Consider the following 24355-nt stretch of genomic DNA (forward strand, 5'->3'; position numbering starts at 1 on the left):
CCATAAGTTTTAAAGTGCAGTGTGGCCTTGTCCTTCCCTCTTCCCCTCCTCCCCCACCCCACCCGGTGCTTCCCTCCTCCCTCACCCCTCCTGGGCTACCTTGGCAGTTATCCCCCTATTTGTGTGACAAATTAATAAAGAATACATGAATTTGAAACAACAATGACTTTATTGCCTCTGCAAGCAGTGATCGAAGGGGGGAGGGCGGTTGGCTTACAGGGAAGTAGAGTGAACCAAGGGGCAGAGGGTTTTCGTCAAGGAGAAACAAACAGAACTTTCACACCGTAGCCTGGCCAGTCATGAAACTGGTTTTCAAAGCTTCTCTGATGCGCACCGTGCCCTCCTGTGCTCTTCTAACCGCCCTGGTGGCTGGCTGCGCATAATCAGTGGCCAGGTGATTTGCCTCAACCTCCCACCCCGCCATAAACGTCTCCCCCTTACTCTCACAGATATTGTGGAGCACACAGTAAGCAGCAATAACAATGGGAATATTGGTTTCGCGGAGGTCTAACCGAGTCAGTAAACTGCACCAGCGAGCTTTTAAACTTCCAAATGCACATTCTACCACCATTCTGCACTTGCTCAGCCTGTAGTTGAACAGCTCCTGACTACTGTCTAGGCTGCCTGTGTACAGCTTCATGAGCCATGGCATTAAGGGGTAGGCTGGGTCCCCAAGGATAACTATAGGCATTTCATCATCCCCAACAGTTATTTTCTGGTCTGGAAAGTAAGTCCGTTCCTGTAGCTGTTCAAACAGACCAGAGTTCCTGAAGACGTGAGCGTCATGTGCCTTTCCCGGCCATCCCACTTTGATGTTGGTGAAACATCCCTTGTGATCCACCAGTGCTTGCAGCACTATTGAAAAGCACCCCTTTTGGTTTATGTACTGGCTGCCAAGGTGGTCCGGTCCCAAGATAGGGATCTGCATTCCGTCTATTGCCCCACCACAGTTAGGGAACCCCATTGCAGCAAAGCCATCCACTATGACCTGCACATTTCCCAGGTTCACTACCCTTGATAGTGATTGCGTTGGCTACTTGGATCACAGCAGCCCCCACAGTAGATTTGCCCACTCCAAATTGATTCCCAACTGACTGGTAGCTGTCTGGCATTGCAAGCTTCCAGAGGGCTATCGCCACTCGCCTGTGAACTGTGAGGGCTGCTCTCATCTTAGTATTCTGGCGCTCCAGGGCAGGGGAAAGTAAGTCACAAAGTTCCATAAAAGTGGCCTTACGCATGCGAAAGTTTCTCAGCCACTGGCAATCATCCCAGACCTGCAACAATATGCAGTCCCACCAGTCTGTGCTTGTTTCCTGGGCCCAGAATCGGCGTTCCACGGCATGAGCCTGCCCCATTGCCTCCAGAATGGCCAAATTGCTGGGGCCCGTGCTTTGAGAGAAGTCTGTGTCCATGTCCTCATCACTCTCCTCACCGTGCTGCCGTCACCTCCTCGCCTGGTTTTGCAGGTTCTGGTTCTGAACGTACTGCAGGATAACATGCAAGGTGTTTACAATGCTCGTAACTGCTGTGGTGATCTGAGCGGGCTCCATGCTTGCTGTGATGGCATCTGCAGGAGAGCAGAGTGGCAGCGGAAGCCAACCGCACCGTCTGCTGCCAGCAGCACCAGGACACAACAGCGTCGGCGTCGGTGAGCTGAGCTGAGCGGGCTGCACACTTGTCGTGGTATGGTGTCTATAGGAGAGCAGGAGAGCAGAGATGCAGCGGAAGCAGTGGCTGATGACCTGGAAGGTGGATTCAGGAGAGCAGAGTTGCAGCGGAAGTGGGAGCCCATGACAGCCAACGTGGAGAAATTCGCTATTGAGGAGAGCAGAGTTGCAGCGGAAGTGGTGGTTCGATGATGACGGTTAGCAGGCCTACTGCACCGTCTGCTGAAAGCAGTATGGCGTCCGCATGCGAAACGATTGTCTGCTGTTGCTTTCACGGAGGGAGGGGCGACTGACGACATGTACCCAAAACCACCCGCTACAATGTTTTTTGCCCCATCAGCTTAACCCAGCTTAACCCAGAATTCCTATGGGCAGTGAAGACTGCGGGAACTGTGAGATAGCTACCCACAGTGCAGTGCTCCAAAATCGATGCTAGCCACAGTACTGTGGATGCACTCCGCCGATTTAATGCACTTAGTGGGGACATACACAATCAACTGTATAAAATCGCTTCTATAAAAATCTACTTCTATAAATTCGACCTAATTTCGTAGTGTAACATACCCTTGATAGGTCAAATCTGCCAGGCTTCTGCAAATAAAATAGTCTCTTTTGTAACAGCACAGAACACAAGTACTGCTATTTTACTGTAATCAACTCAATTTTGGCCCCAGATGGTTTTAAGGAGAAGTAACAACCATTACCACTACCAATTCCATACATCTGTTTGCTTTATAGCCCGGTCCTGATCGTGTTCTAACAGCAGCATCTATGTAAAATCTGAGGCCAGTTTTAGATTTGGTAACTTAATTTAGGAACTTTCCATTTTTGACTGAAATAAACTATGTGCCACAATGCATTGTTCAGTTCATCCCCCACATCACAAAACTACTAATGAACTTTCGTACCAATATCAGTTTCTACGAAAATCCACCGTAAACTTCAGAGCAGTGGACAATAGTCATGGCTCTGTTTCCTAGTGCTTCAAAAGTTTTTAATCCAGAAGTTTTTGTTTGTTATCCCTCAGAACAGATCACAGGGTTCTTGAAAACCCAACAGGTCACTCACTACTGTGTCAAGGTTAGATCATGCTCTTTCTTACTCTGCCCAGCAGAGGACTAAAAGGGGAAGTAAGACTCCATCCCTTACTCAGCCAACCTGAACCTTGGGTCCAGTGTAGAGCGCAGTCAATATTTCTTGGATATTCCTCCCATGGAAAGTGGGCAGAGAGGGGCTTGGAGTGGGCGATACTATGGCTCTGTCCTCTGCCTCCACTCACTAACCAAAGTAGCTGGCCAGGTACGAGAGGGGTGTAAGCTGCACTCTCTCAAGAGCTTCAGTAATTTACTTCCCAAACTTACTCCTCCAGAATGGGGGAGGGGGAGGGTCATGGAGAAACATCAGGGAAGGAATTGTGACTCTGGTATGTCTAGCTTAATTCATTGAACTAAAGGGAACTAAGGCCACTACTTCTGAATGTGAGTATCCAGACTAGGGTTTAATGTGCTTTAACTAATGCACTTAATATTTGCACCTAGCATTACTCAGATTACCTTTTCAACTTGCCCTAATCACAATTCCCTTTCCAGGCCTGCTCCTGGGATGGAGTTGTCACATCCTGACCCCTATTCCGGGCTGCGTCAAGGTTCAATCTAGACTTTAGTAATTTTTTTCAAAGAGTTCACAGGCTAGCGAGTATGAGGCAGAATTTGTTTGAAAAGAAAAAAAAAAAAACCAGCAGAGGTTAAATTAGTCACTATGAAAGACAATATGAAAAACGGTCAATTCCCTCTTTTCTACCCCGTCCGAAAATATGAAAGTAAAGGTACATGCTAAACTAAAGGACAATTAATAAGTAGGTTAAATGCCACTTTTGGAACATATGCACTACAGAAGAAACTCTGAGTCAAATATTATGGCAAGATTTTAAAGACAATTGGATAACCGGAGAACCAAAATATCTGTAGCTATGCAGACTAAGATAATAAGGATATTCATATTTAATAATTCCTGGCATAAATTCATCATGTGCTGGGGTCAGGAAGGAATCTCCTTTTCCCATTGTAAATCTGCTAGATACATTACAGGGGAAAGTTTTTTATATTTTTAAACCCCCCCCCCCTTCCTCTGAGGCACCATGTACTGGCCAGTGTCGGATTAGATGAATCAGTGGGCTAGTCTATTTATGGCTATTCGTAGGTAGATATGATACAGGTCAGATTCTCCCACCCTTACTCACAATGAGTGGCACTGTGCTCCACTGGTAGTCCGTAGGATGAGTAAGTGTGGAAGCGTTAGGATGACAGAATTTGTCTGTAAATGAGGGAAAAACCCACAACTAACAAGGGCCAGAGAAAAGTTTCTTTTGCGGCTTAAACAGGCAGAACCTTTGCTTACTAGGGGACCACTCAGAACGTGAAATATGTACCTTCGCTGTTAACAATTATTGAAGCAGTTCCAGTAGCAGCATCCTCAGTCTGACCTACAAATTCTAAGAAAGGGAAAAGTTACCGTATGTATTATTTCAACAACAGTATGTGATGCAGTTTAACCTCCCATAACCTCCAACACTTAAAAATGCTAATAACTATTTCATGTGTAACAATGCCAAAGAAGCTTAACAACAACAAAAGAAGTGTTAACTTACACCCACAAAAAAGCAAATGTGAGTCCAACATTCTTTAATGTAGCTATGTCTCTGCTTCAATGACAGCATTCTTTTATCCAGTGAAACAACAGATTCTAGGCTGGAGAAAATTAAAGCACTGAAATAATACAGCATATTTCCCCCTCTTAATTCTCTGTTGATTTACATTTCAGAAGGAATGGCAGCCTACATTAATGAAGATGGAAGATGTCGGGAGGCTGTACATTTCCTCTTTGGATTAATCCATTCCGTTAAATTATTATAGGCTGAGCTGATAGTGTGGCCTGTTATTATGGTTGCCCAACACTTTCTGCTACAAAACCCAGTTTTCAGTTACATATAAAACTTTGCCAAACATTAACCGTTTGGAATGAAATTTTCCATGCCAGGTGATTGCCTCTGGCTAATTATTATTATTTTTGAAAATTTCAGTCAAAATGATGGTTGTTAGCAACTCAGAGCTACATTTGAGGGATGGTCCTGCTCAGCTCCTTACAGCCCTGGACTAGAGTAGACAATGCTCAATGCAGATGGAACTTTTGGGGACAATAGCTGCAAGGGTTTAGTAAGTTTCTACTGTGAATGTGTGTACTGCAATTTCTCAAAGGCTTAGTCCTTGGCCAAATTTGATTGGATATTCACAAGGGATGGCAAAAGGCCAAACCAAACCAAATGAAACCACCACAATTTTTTAACATAGGCAAAGCAATGTACTTTGCCCTAGCCTCATTCTCAGAAACAACTGGACCATTCTGGGCTCAAATTTTCCAGAAAAATTTATCCTGAGGCCAATACCTGGCATGGAAAATTTTAACTTGAACAGTTAAAGTATGACAAAGTTATTAGTAACTGAAAATTGGGTCTTATAAAGGGAAGTGTCAAGCAACCTTAACCAAAGGCAGTACTAGCAGCCCTGCCTGTAACTGAGATAGAGAGGGAAACTAGGATTTAGAGACTTCCTGAAAAAAAGTGCATTTAAAAATGTGGCTGCACTCTGAGATATGTAAAAATAGCACTGCAGGGTTGGACTGTTATTACTTCGTTATAATATATGGATCGAATGCACTCCGTTTACAAGCAAAAAGATATTTTCCTTAACTGCCAGCCCTGCAAAGTTAGCCTGGGATGTGAGAATCAAGCTGGATTGTTCACTTCTCACACATCATCATCAGTAACTGAAGTGCTAAAGGCTGGTGAAGACAACTGTGCAACCTCTCTGTCCAATTATGCCTTCAGTGACACTTGTGCATCCCCACTGCTTTCAATTGGGACTTACTCAGTAGTTCTGTTGGGGCCTGACCCAACATCCACTGAAATCAATGGAAAGACTTCCATCGATTGTAAGATGCTTTGCATCAGGCCATTGGTGATACACAAGAAGAAAGCAGCAAAGCAATGCAAGTCTCTCACTCTCTCTTAGCCATGTTGGCTTTGCAAGGCTAACAGGAGTAAAAGGCAACAACAATTTACTTTCATCACTGACGTGAACAGATATGACTCGGGACACACACGTATGCCAAGTAAGAAGGTTCCATTTGTATAAATTCACATTACAGAGTAGAGCCAGACCACACTTTAAGGCGGGACTAGTGTCTTTGTAGTGACTTTTACAAGACTAGAACTTTCTCTGTCTTTGAAGTCTTTCATGCCCTGACAATGATTTAGATTCTGCTATTTCCTGCTGTAAATCAACATTGAACATTTAGGCTAAAAATTAGGGCAAAATTTTCAAAAGTGGACACTAATTTTGGATGTTTCAATACTTGGGTGCTCAAGCTGAACCTCATTTTTCAGTCATGCTAAGCATTTGCAACTCCGATAGACTTCAAATGGAGTTGCATGTTCCCAGAACCTCTGAATGTAAGTCTCTGGGTGCCTCAAATTGGGCATCCAAAATTAGTGGTCACCCTTGAAAATGTTGGCCTAAAGATTTAACATAGGCCATTTCAAACCAGACTGGACAAAGTAATGGCGAACACACTGCAGAGAACCATTCTGCATCAGAATGGGTGTGCGAATTAGACAACCTAACCAATCTACCTTTCCACCTCCTCCATCTCTAGTTTCAAATGTTATCTAAAAAATTAACAAATTATTTTTTTAAAACTGAAATTTTACCTGTAGAAATCCCATTTCTCTTGAAATTTTCAATATAATCATTGCCAAACGAGTCCTTCCCAACCTGCAAAGACATTATGTACATTAAATCTTTTACAGTCCACAAACTGATGTAATTCAACCATCATACACTAGACTTTATTTTACAGCTCTTTTATCTCAGTTACTTGATCAAATAGCATTTTACAGCTCTCTCCCACCTCTAAAACAAAAAGCACATCACAGATACAAACAAAATTATGCACCTTTCACACTCACCTTGCGTCACTGGTGTGACGTTGCACTCTACATGATTTTATGAATATATGTTAATGAGTATGAATATAATGTAACTGGAATATGCTTAATGCAAAAGGTCTCTTGTAAGATATCATTACAAATCTTATAATCTACTGAGTGTGGTCATCCTATTTGTATAAATGTATCACTCTTGTATCTGAAACTAGAAATATGAAATATAACTCTGAGGTCCTATTGTAGTTATGCAAAGCGTGGGCCATTAATGGTGGTTTGGAATCCTGATGGCTCCCATCAACTAGGACAATTGACTGTGGATGGCTCTGTTTGCTTGCAGGCCTTCCTGTGAGTCAGGCTGGAAGGAATGAGGGCTTGAAGTCTTACAGTGACATGTGATCATGTCACCTCAACTGGAATCCATCTTTAACCAGGTGCTTTTCCATTTAGAAGGAGGGGTGGGAACCCAAAAAGGGACAAAGGATACCTGCCTTATGCAAAAGATATATAAGGGGTTGGAACAGAACAAAGGGGGTGGCAGTCATGAGAAATCCCCTAGCTACCACCTGAGCTGAAACAAGGGCTGTACCAGGGGAAAGGATTGTGCCTAGACTAGGAAGGCATCCAGTCTGTGATAGAAGCTTACTGGAACATCTCTGAGGGTGAGATTTCATCTGTAATCATTTTCTTACTGTATTAGGTTTAGACTTGGGTGTTTTATTTTATTTTGCTTGGTAATTCACTTTGTTCTGTCTGTCATTACTTGGAACCACTTAAATCCTACTTTTTGTATTTAATAAAATCACTTTTTATTTATTAATTAACCCAGAGTATGTATTAATACCTGGGGGAGGGAGGGCAAACAGCTGAGCATCTCTCTCTCTCAGTGTTATAGAGGATGAACAATTTATGAGTTTATCCTGTATAAGCTTTATACAGAGTAAAACCAATTTATTTGGGGTTTGGACCGCATTGGGAGCTAGGCATCTGAGTGTTAGAGACAGGAATACTTCTTAAGCTGTTATCAGGTAAGCCTGCAGCTGTTGGGGGATATGATTCAGACCTGGGTCTGGTTTGTAGCAGGCAAATGTGTCTGGCTCAAACCAGGCAGGGCACTGAAGTCCTAAGCTGGCAGGGAAAACAGACTCAGAGGTAGTCAAAGCACATCAGGTGGCAGTCCCAAGAGGGTTTCTGTGATCCAACCTGTCACAACTGGCATTATAATTCATTCATCCTTCTAACAGTAAATTGAGTATTCAGTGGCAAAAATCTACATTAAGAAAGAGTTATGGTTGCTTGGTGAAAAAAGAAAAGGAGTACTTGTGACACTTTAGAGACTAACAAAGGTGCCACAAGTACTCCTTTTCTTTTTACAGATACAGACTAACACGGCTGCTACTCTGAAACTGGTTGCTTGGTGGCACATTATACCCTTGCAGAATGCTGAGTTGAGCAAAACTCAAAATTTTGAAAACCAGGAAATGGACAGTTAAGGTTGCCCATGCAACCTTAACTCTACCCTCTTTCAGCAATGCCCCAATATGCCCGATTAACATACAAACATTTATTCTGCTATGTCCACCCTTGCAGAAATGTACAAACACTTCACCCCTTTTTACAACCTGTTCACTCTTACCCACACGATTCCCTCTAACATGCCACTGTAATAACACAGACAGTCCTTGCCCCAAAGAACTCACAGCATAAGTTATTTGGCGGATGTGTGCAGGGTTTATGTATGTGTTGGGGTGCCTTGGCACAGCTTTGGGCTGCAAGGTCGGGGTCCACTGCCAGAGCTAGGGTTTCAGGGGGATTAGGGTGCATTGGCAGTGCTGGGAAGGTTAGGATTGTATTGTATTGGACTGTTAGGACAATAGGAAGGTTAGGGTTGTATTGACAAAAGTTGGGGGTGCAAAGGGGTTGGGGTGTACCAGCAGAGAAATGGGGTGTAGGAAGGCAGCTATAAAATAATATATAACAAATGGAAGACAGGGGAAGTTGATAGTATAAATAAATATAAATCAGAAGCTTTAAATCAGAAGGAATTGTAGAAAACTGGTAAGGGAAGCAAAGGGATACAAGGAGAAATTTATGGTCAGCAGTGGTAAGGCCAACAAGGAGTCTTTTAAGTATATTAGGAACAAAAGTAATCCTAACAATGGTATCAATCCATTACTAGATGTAAATGGAACAATTATCACGAATAATGCAGAAAAGGTGGAAGTGTTCAGCAAATATATCTGTTCTGTATTTAGGAAAAATAAAAATGGTGTAGTAATACATGAGAATACACTTTCCATTCCACTAGTATCTCATGAGGATGTCAAACAGCAGATACTAAAGTTCAACATCTTAGAATCAGCAGATCCAGATAGTTTTAAAAGAGCTGGGTGAGGACCATAATGTTGGATTTGTATAAGTCTTGGAACAAAAGGGAAGTTCCAGAAGACTGGAAGAAAACTTATGTTGTGCCAATATTTAAAAAGGGTGAACGGGATGACTAGGGTAACTATAGGCCTGTCAGTCTGACATTAATTTATTTGGGGTTGGTCTTGCTTTGAGCAGGGGGTTGGACTAGATGATACCCTAATCTTCTATGTTTCTATGATCTCAAGGCAAGATAATGAAGAAGACGATATAGGACTTAACATAAAGAATTAAAGGAGGCTAATATAATTAATGCCAATCAACATGGGTTTATGAAAAATAGATCCTGTCTGTCACAGAGTGTCCCTTCACCTAGCCGGTGAATACCGCAGCCTAGACTGTTCCTGTGGTGTCCTAGCCACAAACACACACAGACCAATTCTCTTTCACCATGTTGCATTTAATCTTCAGTGTCAAAGCATAACAGAATGTACCACAAGTTTACAGCAAGAGGAGTTTTCCACACAGTTCTCTTTTCTCTCCAAGGTGCACCCACTTAGCTCCCTGTAATTCCTGTTCCTTCCAAACATATCCCCCCCCCGTTACTGAACCAATTGCCTCATTAACACAGCAACTGCCACCCAAGCATCAGTAATCCCCAACAGAAACTAGTTAATTGACTTCAATTCAACCTCAGTGACAAAGGTGCCAACGTTAGTGCCCTGTCATGCTGTCAAACTAACTCCATATCTTTTTTTTTTTTAAATGAGATTGCAGGTTTGGTTGAGAAAAGTAATAGTGTTGATGTAAGAGACTTAGACTTCTGTAAGACATTTGACTTGGTACCACATGGCATTTTGATTAAAAAACTAGAAAGACAAAATTAACATGGCACACATTAAATGGATTGAAAGCTTGTTAACTGATAGTCTCAAAATGTAATTATAAATTGGGAATTGTCATCAAGTGGGTGTGTTTCTAGTGGGGTCCCGCAAGGATTGGTTCTTCGCCCTACACTAGTTAACATTTTTATCAATGACCTGAAAGAAATCATAAAATTACCACTGATAAAGCTTGCAGATAATATAAAGATCGGGGAGCGAAGAGTAAATAATGAAGATGACAGGTGGCGGATACAGAGTGATCTGCATTGCTTGGTAAACTGGGTTCAACTTCAAGCAAATAATATGCATTTCAATGTGTCTACATGTAGAAGTATACATCCAGGGAAAAAGAATGCAGGCCATACTTACATTATGCGGTCTCTATCCTGGGAACCAGTGGCTCTGAAAAAGATTTGGGAGTTGTGGTGCATAATCAGCTAAACATGAGCTCCCAATGTGATGCTATGGCCAAAAGGGCTAATTAAAGCCTTGGATGCATAAACAGTGGACTCTCAAGTAGGCGAAGAAAGGTTATTTTACCTCTATATTTGGCACTGTTGCGACCACTGCTGGAATACTGTGTCCAGTGTAGGGGGTCCACAGTTCAAGAAGCGTATTGATAAATTGGAGATGGTGCAGAAAAGAGTCACAAGATTTATTAAAGGATTAAAAAACATAATTTATGGTGATAGACTCAAAGAGTTCAATCTATTTAGCTGAACAAGGAGAAGGTTAAGGAGTGACGAGATTACAGTCTGTAAGTACCAACATGGGGAACAAATATAATGGTCTCTTCAATCTAGCAGACAAAGGTATAACATGATCCAATGGCTAGAAGTTGTACATTTTTAATGGTGAGAGTAATTAACCACTGGAACAACTAATCCAAGGGGTATGGTTGATTCCCCATCACTGGGGGGGTTTAAACCAAGATTGGACATTTTTCTGAAAGACATGATCTATTATTTTGGGGAAGTTCTGTCGCATGTGTTATACAGGAGGTCAGGCTATATGATCACGATGGTCCCTTCGGGCCTTGGAATCTATCAGTCTATGAAGGAATGTTGGGGTACAAGGTTGTTGGGGTACAAGGTGGTTGGGTGTACTGGCAGAGCTGAAGGGTGTAGAGTGGTTGAGGTGCACTGGCAGAGCTGGTGGATGCCCCTCACCTGAGCGCCAAAACACTCTCCCCTACCCTGCACCCATGACCATTATCCCCAGTCCTGTCATTGCAGTCACAAACCTCTCTCCCCGCTATTCCCTCATTCTTCTGCTTCCAAAACTCTCCCCTTCCCAGAAAACATTCACATGTCTACTTTTTCTTCCCCAAATACTTTGATTACTTTCCCCACAAACAACACTGCCACCCATGATTCTCAAATTGCAGCAACCTCCGGCCACTCACTCCTTTGGTCTTAGGAAGAGGTGTCACGGATCCACAGGATCTGTGTTATACCCCAGCTGTTAAACAGTCCTTTGGACCCCTTCAGTGTGCCAGACCCCAAGGGGTCCCAGTCTTCTTTAGGGGCAGACCATGTGGCCTCAAGATCTCCACAACTGAGGCCAGGTCTACACGAAAAAGTTAAGTCAACCCAGCTACGTCCCGACTGATGTAGTTAGCTGACCTAACCCCCGATGTAGACAGCATTAAATCAATGGAAGACTTCTTCCATGGACCTAGCTACCACATCCCAGGAAGGTGGATTAACTACAGTGACAGGAGAATGCCTCTGTAGTTAAGTGGTAGTGAGTGGCTATGCTGAGCCTCGAAGCTACAGCACTCCTGTTTCACACCATGAGCTCTGCCCAGTGAATCCAACTGAGATAGATTCCTGTTCAGAGACTTTTTACTCTCTTCAGAGATCAGTGCACCTCAGCAAGTATTTGTAATGACACCAGGCAGACTTTTCAAAACAGAGAAGGGTTTTATTAGTCAACTACAAAACACCGCTGGAAAGTCCTTAGAAGCAAAGGTGAAGACAGAGTTCAGACTGGCCAACCTCAGGGCTCTACCTAGCCAAGCTGCTGTACAATCCATTTTGGCTCTGTCTCCCTCTCTCTGTCTGTCAGTTCCAGGTGAAAGCTCCTGTCGCGCTCTAAAGGCCAGTCCTAAACACCTGACATCTTTCCATCCTTTGTCTTCCTCCTGAAAGACCCCCTTTTGAGTTTACATGTTCGCCTGCTGGGGTTTCCTGTTGCTAGAGGTCAATTGTTCAGTCCTTGGGGTTCCCATTTTCTTTCTGGATATTTCATTGATATGAGTGTTTCACCCAGCCCTTAACGACCCATTCATATCACTCCACACAGTTACCGGATCCAAGTACCTCATGTCTCCTGCTCTGCCCCAAGACCATCTTAACCCTTCTGCACCCCCTGGGTAACAATCCCTAGTCAAGTAAGTTATCATGCATAACAATATTACAGAAAATTCCCACTTCATCACAGGGGGACTGTGATAAATTTATCCTTAGTTATGTTAATTGAAGGTGAGTTCACAGCAATCAATCTCAATGAGGTCTGTCGGTGATTTATCCTGTACCTTTCAGTTTCACAGTACAAGGCAGTAGAAGGAAACCGTGTTAGGGACAGCTATAACTCAGGAACCTCACAGTTAAATAACCCCAAGTCTGACACACTAACACTACCCTGCACCCCAATGAGGAACATCAAATTTCAAAGCAATCATTTGTAACCATTTGGATTGTAGAGCACTTACAAGAGTTGAGCTTTAAAGCTTATAAAATGGCGGGAATGGAAACCCTCCAGATGTTTTTCCTATATTGGCACATGCTCACTTCAAAAAATTGTACATTTTCTTAAACACTATTCTCAGTTTGGGCCCCCAAAGATTTAGTGAGTGCCATGCATGCACTACCTTGGGTAAAACTCAACAGAGTGAGACCATATTGACTAGCATCAATATTTATTTATTTCTAGCTCTGTGCAACAAAAACCCAACCCAATCCAACTGACCAAACATTTCAAAACCTTTTTTAAAATGTCTATTTTGGAGGGAATTATATGTCCAGAACCCAGATCAAACAACTCCAAATTTGGGTCACTAATTCTACTCTGCACTCTCCTGAAGCAGACCATATTTCAAAGGAATCTGATTAAGCATGTCAATTTTGGAGGACTTAGAAAGGGGATGACCTTGAAACAGAAGTAGTGATGCAACCTTAAATAGTGTGGCACTGCCACATCACTATAATTCTATCCTGCACTTTTAGCCATTACTCAGTTTCAGACCGAAATATTAATAATAATAATTCCATTGTTCTCTTTAATTGCAATCCACATTTTGAGTTTTAAAATATCTTTCTAGCTCTAAGTCTCCCCCACTGCAAAAATATCAGGTGTTACTAGAGAGGCCACTTGTCTGGTATTAAACCAGATGGTCCTCTTTTTGAGAGGTTTGTCTCTCACTGGTAGTGGGACAAAAATGGATGTGGTTTTGTGCGGTATCAGATGGAGGACAACACCTCGCCCCTCCAGCTCTTAAAATGGCACCCCCCTGTATGGCATGACCTTGCAAACACCATGTGTACAAGGTCATGCTGGCAGAGGCGGGGCTGCATGCTCTTAAAGATGGCGCTTCCCGTGTGGCGTGACCTCACATGCACCATCAAACTATCAGGGGCAGGGTCATACCTGCAGGGTTGGGCCCATGCCGTTGCTGGAAGTACTGGAATGTCCTGTGTTCTGGGAAGGTATGAGTGGCCACCTTAGGTTTTACACATTTTAAGTGTATAGTCTGGAAAGTGAGTCTGTAAACATGTTATCATAGGATTCTATATTTATTTTCCCTCTGGACTTCCAGACCAAATGCACTCAGTTTACAAATCAAAACATGATTTTTATTTTAACTGACGATGCTGAAAACTTTAAATAGGGTTTGAGAGTCAAGCTGTGCTCTTTTCTGCCTCTTACATCATCTTAAAGAGAGTCTGCAGTTGGAACTAAGCTTATCATTTTGAGTAGCTCTGCAGGGCTCACAGGAATAAACACTTTTTTTCAGTACATTAAGCAAATGTAACTCAAAAGACACACAGGGAACACATGTGGAGACAGAAAAAGTGTCACTTTTACATGACCTAAACCCACACGTTACATATTTATAAAGCCAATGTAACTTTTAATTCATCCAGTTGTGCCTATGTATTCAGCAGGGTCAGTTTCTACATGTCAGCATTGCTGTGTTGTTTGTACTCTAACTTCTGAGAGAGCAAATTGTGGTCTCAAGTCCCACACCAGAAACTGGGCAACATTAATAGTGCAATTCAACCGTAAATGTTACTGCATGAATCACTCTTCAAATAAGTTGTTAAATAAAGATCTGTTCTTCCCATCCTAGTTGCTGTCTAGTGGCCAATAAATTGGGCAAAGAATTGGGAGATAAGCCCAGTGTCCTAGCCAATGGTCGTTTTGTCCATGACACAAGTGCTATATTCAAAACTATGTCTGAGCAAGTGGTTGCTTTGTTGTCTACTGTGAGGTAAGTATGCACCTCAGCTCTGCAAGATACCTTGAATACAAGAAACACTATATAAAATCAAAATCTAAACACACATTTAAATCATAAGATGATTCTCTTCTTTTACTCATCCCATTGTACAGCCATATTTTGAAGTGCACTTCCATTTACAACATCTGCAAGAGATTTATCTTAAAATGTCACTAGGGACAGTCAATGTCTCTAAATAGCAGTTTGTAAGGCAGAAAATTGGTTGAGGACAGCCTAGGTCAGATGAAGTTAATGCTAATAAGTAGAATAAGCATGTGCTCTGGTTTGTGAGGGTGCATACCCATCGTTTTCAAGGAGATTTGCAATTTGCAGTATTTCTGAATCACTGATTATTCCTGGATAGAGTCTGTGGTCAGGGACCTCATCAAAGTTATCTACATTTTTGTGACCTAACAATTGTGTTATTACAGTGTGCTTTATCTAGAAATAATCATGAAGGCTTCTATGAAGCTTCAGCTAGTGCACAAGGCAATAGCTACACACTTACTTAGTCATGGAGGCATTTCATAACTGTTCTCCAAAGGCTGGATTGACTTCGTATTCCCTTCAACTTGCTTGTTTCAATATATAAAGTCTAGAAAGTTAGGGTCCTGGATATCTTAAAAACCTGCATCTCTTGCTACTCAACTGTCACAAAAATTGAGATGGGGGGGAACTTTAGTTTACAGCTCCTAGATTTGTACATCTTGATGCTGAAAGGAAGGTGTTCTTGGTAGACAGCCCTAGACCATCAGCATCCATGTCTGTTTATCTTCAGCGCACTGTGTAAGGCTCATCTATTCATTCAAGCTCTGCCCTCAGGGAGATGTGAATATGGGGCATCAAAATCATTTTAGAATTGAGTACATTTAATTCGACATCATCAATAAATGTAACATATTGTTTTTAAATGTTTGTTATGTGTGCTCAGACCCTGCTAGATTGAATATTTTATAAATAGGAAAACAAACACATTTCTTGGTCTATTGACTTGCAGAAGATACTGTGTACTGAAATACTGTTTCTTTATTCCAGAATCACTACATTTATATCCCTTTCTACTAGGCTTGTAGCTACAGTGTTTGATGTAATTCACACTCATTCTTATTCACAATTTTTCAACATGTGCTTTCACTGGCTTGCTATCAGTATTTTTCCATGTGCCATCAGGAGGGTTGACATCATCACAGATGAAATTCTAGCAGTCTGAGAGTCAAACTCAATCTGTACCTGCAAATTAATTGTATTGAAAAATATCTTTGCTGACACATCTTTTGTTCCATCTGTTCAGTGTGCTAAATTCTGTCATTAACTTTTTTTGGAGAGTGTTTACTCTTTTTCTTGCACAGGGAATGCAACCAGTTTTTGCTACTAAAAATAACAGAACTAGTAATGTGGAGAAAAACATGGCTTAAAAGGTGATTACATACTCTGAGCTGAATTATAGACGCAGCTACACTTTTATAACAAAGTAAAGGTTCAATTGCACTGTATTCTTTCTAAGTTGGGCTCACAGACTAATCTGTATGTTTGAACTGCTAGGAACTATAAAAAGGAAAGACTATATAAATGGCAATACAGTATTTCCTTTTTGAGAAAAAAATCAAATGCAACTGGGACACACAAACAGAATTTAACTCATCAGCTGCAGAACAATGACATCAAGATTAGAGGAATCAGCTAGGATCATCCCAGGATAGCTGCTAAAAGTGAAACAATCAAGACCTATTCAGAACACATCATTTCCCTCTCCCCCCCGCCACCTGAACAGCTTTAATTAAGATTGTTAAGACTCACTTTTTTGTGGTAGCCAATAAAGAAAGAGAAAGGATGAGCTTCAGGGTAAGGTAGTAGCCTGGAACTCAAGAAACCTTAGTATATTTTCCAGTTCTGCCACAGGCTTTCTGTATGACCTTAGGCAAGCCACTTCATCTCCCTGTCCCTTAATTCCCTATCTGTAAAATGGAGATAATTATTAATTTCTCCCACCCTTTGTCTGTCTCATCTTTGGGGCTGTGACTGTCAGTTAGTATATCCCTCTACAGTGTCTAGCACAACTGATGCTACTGTGATACATATAAAATAGCAGCAGCACCCACTGCTAGAGATATGCAGATCAAAAGACAGAAAGCAACATGCCATTTGTCATTCAGAGTGCGTCAGGGTCAGTGGTTGGTACTGAAAATAAAATTCCACAGCAATTTATGGTATCCATGCTGCTCTTTATGTGGATCCATTATATTCATAACTCATGACACTTATTTTTCTTCACAACATCATATTTTTACTTGTAAGCTGAGAAAATATGATCTGGAATCTTTGAGAGAGACAATAAAGATGGAAATGCATGTTAAGATATGCACTGAAGAGACCAATTAAACTGACACAAGTCAGACATTTTTCCTGCTGGACTGCAACACACTGTCTTCTGACAGTGGCCAGTGCCACGTGCTTCTGAGGGAATGAACAGAATAGGTAATCAAGTGATCCATTCCCTGTCACCCATTCCCAGCTTCTGGCAAACAGAGGCTAGGGACACCATCCCTGACCATCCTGGCTAATAGTCATTGATGGAGCTATCCTCTATGACTTTATCTAGTTCTTTTTTGAACCCTATTATTGTCTTGGCTTCACAACTTCCTCTGGCAAAGAGTTCCACGGGTGTGAAGAAATACTTCCTTTTCTTTGTTTTAAACCTGCTGCCTATTAATTTCATTTGGTGGCCCCTAGTTCTTGTGTTATGAGAAGGACTAAATAACACTTCCTTATTTACTTTCTCCACACCAGTCATGATTTTATAGCCCTCTATCATATCCCCACTTAGTAGTCTCTTTTCCAAGCTGAAAAGTCCCAGTCTTATTAATCTTTCCTCACATGGATGCTGTTCCATACCCCTAATCAGTTTTGTTGCATTTTTCTGTACCTTTTCCAATTCCAATATATCTTTTTTGAGAAGGGGCACCCACATCTGCAAGCAGTATTCAAGATGTGGGCATACCAAGGATTTATATAGAGACAATATGATATTTTCTGTCTTATTATCTATCCCTTTCCTAATGATTCCCAACATTCTGTTTGCTTTTTGGACTGCTGCTATACATTGAGTGGATGTTTTCAGAGAACTATCCACAATGACTTCAAGAGTGGTAACAGCTAATTTAGACCCCATCATTTTATATGTATAGTTGGGATTATGCTTTCCAATGTGCATTACTTTGCATTTATCAACATTGAATTTCATCTGCCATTTTGTGGCCCAGTCACGCAGTTTTGAGAGATCCTTTTGTAGCTCTTTGCAGTCTGCCTGGGACTTAACTACCTTGAATAGTTTTGTACCATCTGCCAATTTTGCCACCTCACTGTTTACCCCTTTTTCCAAACTGCTGGGAGACACCACTATTTACCTCTCTCCATTCTGAGAACTATTTATTCCTACCCTTTGTTTCCTGTCTTTTAATCAGTTACCAATCTATGAGAGGACCTTCCCTCTTATCTCAGGACAGATTACTTTGCTTAAGACCTTGTCAAAGGTTTTCTGAAAATCTAAGTACACTATATCCACTGGATCCCCCTTGACCACATGCTTGTTGACTCTCTCAAAGAATTCTAGTAGATGGTGAGGCATGATTTCCCTTTATAAAAATCATGTTGACTCTTCCCCAACAAACCATATTCATCTATGTGTCTGACAATTCTATTCTTTACCATAGTTTCAACCAGTTTGCCCAGTACTGAAGTTAGGCTTACCACCTGTAATTGCTGGGATCACCTCTGGAGCCTTTTTAAAAAATTGACATCACATTAGCTGCCCTCCAGTCATCTAGTACAGAAGCTGATTTAAATGACAGGTTACATACCACAGTTAGTAGTTCTTCAATTTCACTTTTGCGTTCCTTCAGAACTCTTCCGTGAATACCATCTGGTCCTGGTGACTTATTACTGTTTAGTTTATCCATTTGTTCCAAAACCTCCCCTAATGACACCTCAATCTGGGTCAGTTCCTCAGATTTGTCTCCTAAAAAGAATGGCTCAGGTTTGGGAATCTCCCTCATACATCTTCAGCTGTGAAGACCGAAGCAAAGAATTAATTTAGTTTCTCCACAATGGCCTTATCGTCCTTGCGTGCTCCTTTAGCATCTCGATCGTCCAGTGGCTCCATTGGTTGTTTAGCAGGCTTCCTGCTTCTTATGTACTTAAAAAAAAATTTTGCTGTTACTTTTTGAGTCTTTTGCTAGCTGTTTTTCTCAATTCTTTTTTTGGCCTTCTTAACTATATTTTTACACTTCATTTGCCAGGAGTTTTTGCACCTTTCTATTTTCCTCACTAGGATTTAACTTCCATTTTTTAAAGGATGCCTTTTTGCCTCTCACTGCTTCTTTTACTTTGTTGTTTAGCCACTGTGGCACTTTTTTGGTTCTCTAATTATGTTTTTTAGTTTGAGGTATACATTTAAGTTGAGCCTCTATTATGGTGTTTTTAAAAAATTTCCATGCAGCTTGCAGGGATTTCACTTTTGGCACTGTAGCCTTTTAATTTTTCTTTAACTAACTTCCTCATTTTTGTGTAGTTCCCCATTCTGAAATTAAATGCTACCATGTTGGGCTGCTGTGGTGTTTTCCTTGCCACAGGGATGCTACATCTAATTATATTATGGTCACTATTACCAAGCGGCTCAGCCATATTCACCTCTTGGACCAGATCCTTTGCTTCACTTAGGACAAAATCAAGAATTGCCTCTCACCTTTTGTGTTCCAGGACTAGCTGCTCCAAGAAGCAATCACTTAAAGTGTCAAAAACCTTTGTCTCTGTATCCCATCCTTTGGTGACAGGTACCCAGTCAATATGGGAATAGTTAAAATTCCCCATTATTATTGAGTTTTTTATTTTTATAGCCTCTCTAATCTTCCTGAGCATTTCACAGTCACTATCACCATCCTGGTCAGGTGATCGGAACTATATCCGTACCATTATATTCTTATTATTAGAGCATGGAATTACTATCCATAGAGATTCCATGGTACAATTTGGTTCATTTAAGACTTTTACTTCATTTGATTCCACACTTTCTTTCACATATAGTGCCACTCCCCCACCAGCATGACTTGTTCTATCCTTCCGATATATTTTCTACCCTGGTATTACTGTGTCCAATTGATTATACTCATTCCACCAAGTTTCTGAGATGCCTATTATATCAATATCCTCATTTAATACAAGGCACTCTAGTTCACCCATCTTATTGTTTAGACTTCTAGCACGGGTATATAAGCACTTAAAAATTGTCACTTTTCAGCTGTCTGGCATTACGTGATGTAATTGAATGGGACTCTTTTTCATTTGACTGTTTCTCATTAGATCCTACCTGTATTTTATCTTCCATCCTCTCCTCCTTACTAGGACATAGATCAGGGGTTCTCAAACTGGGGGTCAGGACCCCGCAGGGGGTCGCGAGGTTATTATCTGGGAGGATCATGAGCTGTCAGCCTCATCCCAAACCCTGCTTTGCCTCCAGCATTTATAATGGTGCTAAATATATAAAAAAGTGTTTTTAATTTATTAGGGGAGTTGCACTCAGAAGCTTGCTATGTGAAAGGGGTCACCAGTACAAAACTTTGAGAACCACTGACAGAGAATCGCCATTAATAGATTCTCCCCTAAGGGATGTCTCTGTCTTATAAAGCACTTGGAAATTTTGGGATCAAATTGGCTACGAACATGTAAACATCTCATATTATTATTAAAGAATGTGAAACTGAAAACAAATTATGAAAGGCAGAATCTTAAGACTGAAATTTCAAAAACCTGGGATAATCCACTAACATAGGCATTAACATTGTTTGATGTTAAGCACTTTTATTCCTTAAGATGACTTGTTTGTGACCCGGTAGGGCCAAGGGCAGCCCTCACTGGAAATGCGAAGGTCAGGGGCAGGCTACAAAAGTGAGAGCAGATACTCCCAAGACTGCTGGGTAACTCTGAAGTTAAACTCCCCAACCAGTCACAAACTATTCTCCTGATCCCCCACACTCGTTATCAAGAAGCAAAAAAAGAAAAAGAAAGAAAAAAAAAGAAATAACACAGCCCCCTTTATTGCATTCCAGTTCTCTGGCTCCCACTCAGCACCACGGTGCAGTAAGGTGAGGAGTTATTTAAAAACTCTTCTCACTATGCAAAATGTTCTTCTGAACCGCAAAGGGCCAGCCATATTGCCAGGTCAGTATTAGGCTGGATCGTACCCAAAATACCACTGTCAGCCAAACCTTTAGCATCTAAAACTAAAGGTTTATTATAAGGAAAAAAGAAAGAACAAGGAAACAGCTGTTAAATGGTAAAGCAGTCACATACATACAAAGACTTCAAAGTCCATATACCAGGTCAGGGCTGTCCCTAGCTATTTGGGTGCCCTACGCAGTCCCCCTGCGGGGGGGGGGGGCAGTGTGGGGCCCCAGGCCTCCATGAAGGGAGGTGGGGGGGGCTGGCCCCAGGCCTCTGTCGGGGAGCTGCGTGGGGCCCTGGCCCAGGCCACCTCAGGGGGGGACCTGGCCCCAGCCTGCTCCGCTCCCCTGGCTCCTAGCCTTGCGGCCGACGAGTGCTGGGGGCAGTCCCCCCTCCCCCCAAGCCTGGGAGCCAGGGGAGCAGAACAGGCTGGGGCTGGGTCACTCTACTTCCCACAGGAAGTGGCCAGCCCCCGTCCCCCATGGAGGCTTGGGGCCCCACACAGCCCCCGCGCAGAGGCCTGGGGCCAGCTCCCCTGGCTCCCAGCTGTGGAGACCTGAGGCCCCAGGCTGCTCTGCTCTCCTTGCTCCCAGGCTTGGGGGGAGGGGAGAACCGCCCCCCAGCACTCACTGGCAGCGCAACTGGGAGCCAGGTGAGCGAAGCAGCGTGGGCCTGGTCGTTCCACTTACCACGCAGTGAGTGCAGGGTCGGGCCTAGCTGGAGACTTCACGGGAGTGGGGGTGGGGTGGAGCAAGGACGGGGAAGGGGCGGGGCTGGAGCGGAGCAGGGGCGGGGGCCTGGGGAAGAGCCGGAGCAGGGGCTGGAGCAGCAAGCAGCTGCGCAGGGCACCAGGAAATTTGCCCCAAATTTCCAGGTGCCCTACGCAGCTGCGTGCTTTGCGTATGGGTAAGGACGGCCCTGTATCAGATTCTTAGCAGTATTGGTGAGTTTGCTGGTTTGAAAGTCCCTCTGGAAGACATCCAAAGCTTGGATGGGTCATTCAGTCCTTTGTTCAGAGCTTTGTTTGTAGAAAAGTTACTCCAGAGGTAAGAAGCAGGACTGAAGACAAAATGGAGATGATGCAGCTTTTATCTTCTTTTTCCATGCAGTATTTCCTTTGTTCCAAATACAAGCTGCCCAGCACATGGCCTGGAATCCTTAGAGTTCTGTCCATAGGCATGCATGCCTTGCTGAGTCATAAGGTGTAGCCCCTGACACTTTCAATGGGTGTACAGTTGATGTCCCTAATGGGCCATCAAGCAGGCTAGGCAGTGCTGATGCCAATCTGTCTGGCGGTGTCATCTAGATGCACAGCACAAGTTTGAAATATAGATAAACGCTACATATCTATAACTTATCATACAAAGGTGATACAAACATATAAACAAAGTCATCATACTTGGTGAATTGTAACATTTTCACAGATACCTTATACAGCATATCTGGTCAGATTCCTTGCAATTTTATAATATTGGTGTCAACGATATCATAAAGTGTCTCACATATTCCATACAATGTCACATTGTTAATGTAACAAACAACTAAAATAGCAATGACTTATTGCAATGCTATTTTACCTTGAATGCGTAGAATTACTTTATGCAGGTCCCACTGACATGTGCAGAGACTGCATAAATGCTGTCTGAAGTAAGATTTATGTGAAGCTACAAAGTGAACGCTAATTTTTACATAAAATCAAGAAATGTTGGTGAATTCTAGAGAGCTTAGAAAAATTCTTGCTTCTACTTTGTCTTCCTTTTCTTCAACACATAGATAACATTAAGAAAAAACTGTTAGGACTATCTCTTCTTAAGTCTATATAAAATTTTTTGGTAAAGGTAATAGCCATACCACCAGCCTATGGAATTTGACTCATGAAGCAAACATTTCAGGAAACACATATTCTACGTTTGGCAGTAAGCCAATTCTGAACCATTTTCAAATAATTCAAGATACATATCACCACCAAAAAAATTAGCATTCAGTTAGGAACGTTAACACCAAATTCTTTATAAACTTTTTAAATATAAGAATCTGACAGCTACTGAAGAAAAAGAGACCAAATATCTATGTCTTTCAAGATCTGGGACACTGACAACCCTAACATAAGAAAACCCTGGAAAACAGCTAGTGACAGGTGAACCTCAGATGATTTGCAAGTATGATTTGGATACCTATCTATACCTCACTAACCTAAACACTGGGCTGAAAATCTAGTGAGAAAAGGCTCTCTCAGGAGATTAGGAAAATTTATCTATGTCTTACCTGAAAATTTCCTTTCTTGGAGTAATGAGGTTGACAGATCCATGACATTGGGTACTCCGCTCTGTGCAGCCTTAGAAGCAGACCAGAACTGTCAGTCAGAGGCACGGGAGATGAGGTTCCACCTCTGCGAAACGGCCAGTTGAGATACTTCCATAGTGTAGGCAAAACTACTCAAATAGTAGTTATCAATGGTCTGCTGTCAAAATGGGAGGGCATATCTACAGTGGGGACCCACAGGATCCAGTATTTTAATTGACTTGGATAATGGAATGGAGAGTATGCTTATAAAATCCGCAGATGACACAAAGCAAGGAGGGATTGCAAGCACTTTTGAGGACAGGAATAGAATTCAGAACAACCGTGACATATTGGAGAATTGGTCTGAATTCAGCAAGATGAAATTCAATAAAGACAAGAGCAAAATACTTCACTTAGAAGGAAAAATCAAATGCACAAGTAAAACATAGGGAATAAATAGCTAAGTGGTAATACTGCTGAAAAGGATCTGAGGGATACAGTGGATCACAACTTGAATAAAACTCAACAATGTGATACAGCTGCAAAAAAGGCTAACATTATTCTGGGGAGTATTAAGAGGAGTGTCGCATGTAAGGCCTCTCAGGTAGCTGTTCTGCTCTACCCAGCACTGGTGAGGCCTCAGCTGGAGTACTGTGTCTAATTCTGTGTGTCACACTTTAGGAAAGATGTAGACAAACTGGACAGAATCCAGAAGAAAACAACAAAAATGATAAAAGGTTAAGAAAACCTGACCTATGAGGAAAGGTCAAAAATCGGGCATATGTAGTCTTGAGAAAAAAAGACTGGGGGGAGACCTGAAAACTGTTTTCAAATACGTAAAGAGGATGCTAGAAACCCTGTCCCTGCCTGAGCATTTGAGAGAGACCAGGGTCTCCGCAAAACAGACACTGATCTCCATGTGGACAGGTACTCAGTGAGGGAAGTTCAGGAGACGCAGCCGCTGGCTTTCCCTCTCTTAGCCTTCTCTGCCATGCGGCACTCTGTATGGGTTAGCAAGGACAGAGTCCTGGTGACTGAGGAGAAAAGGAATCCTCCTTGCCAATAATGGCAGACTCCAACAGTCTGAAGATTTTTATCCTCCCCTGTTCTTTTTCCCCTTCATCTTGTTCATAATTGCTCTGCAACGGGGAGGAGCTGGAGAGGCAGATGAAATCTGGCAGTTTCTCAGAAGTGGAGCCACATCTCTCCTGCCACTGATTGACAGGTTTGGTCTGCCTCCAAGGCTGCATAGAGCAGAGTACCCCAAGGTCATTGATCTGTGGACCTCATTATGAATAAAAATTCCATTCTTTCCAATCATATCTGCCCTCTTAGAAGAGACATTGGTCCATCAAACCTGGTTTCCAGTCCCTACCCATGGCCAATATCTGGTACTTCAGTAGAATGAGGGGGGGGGCGGGGGGGAAGCAGTGCA

General features: G+C 42.3%; 1 protein-coding gene across 4 annotated transcripts in view; it reads right to left on the reverse strand.

Annotated features, from left to right (window-relative positions):
- Positions 1–24355, reverse strand: part of RBKS (ribokinase) — a 106209-nt gene that overhangs the window by 51183 nt on the left and 30671 nt on the right. For all 4 annotated transcript variants that reach the window (XM_037895561.2, XM_043543528.1, XM_037895560.2 and 1 more), the window contains exons 3-4: positions 6433–6496; positions 4096–4158 (exon numbers count right to left, since the gene is read on the reverse strand). In XM_037895561.2, coding sequence (XP_037751489.1) covers positions 4096–4158; positions 6433–6496 — 127 coding nt within the window. The remainder of the gene's footprint in view (positions 1–4095; positions 4159–6432; positions 6497–24355) is intronic.

This window comes from Chelonia mydas, chromosome 3, assembly GCF_015237465.2.
Source record: "Chelonia mydas isolate rCheMyd1 chromosome 3, rCheMyd1.pri.v2, whole genome shotgun sequence".
In the NCBI taxonomy this organism is placed as follows: Eukaryota; Metazoa; Chordata; order Testudines; family Cheloniidae; genus Chelonia; species Chelonia mydas.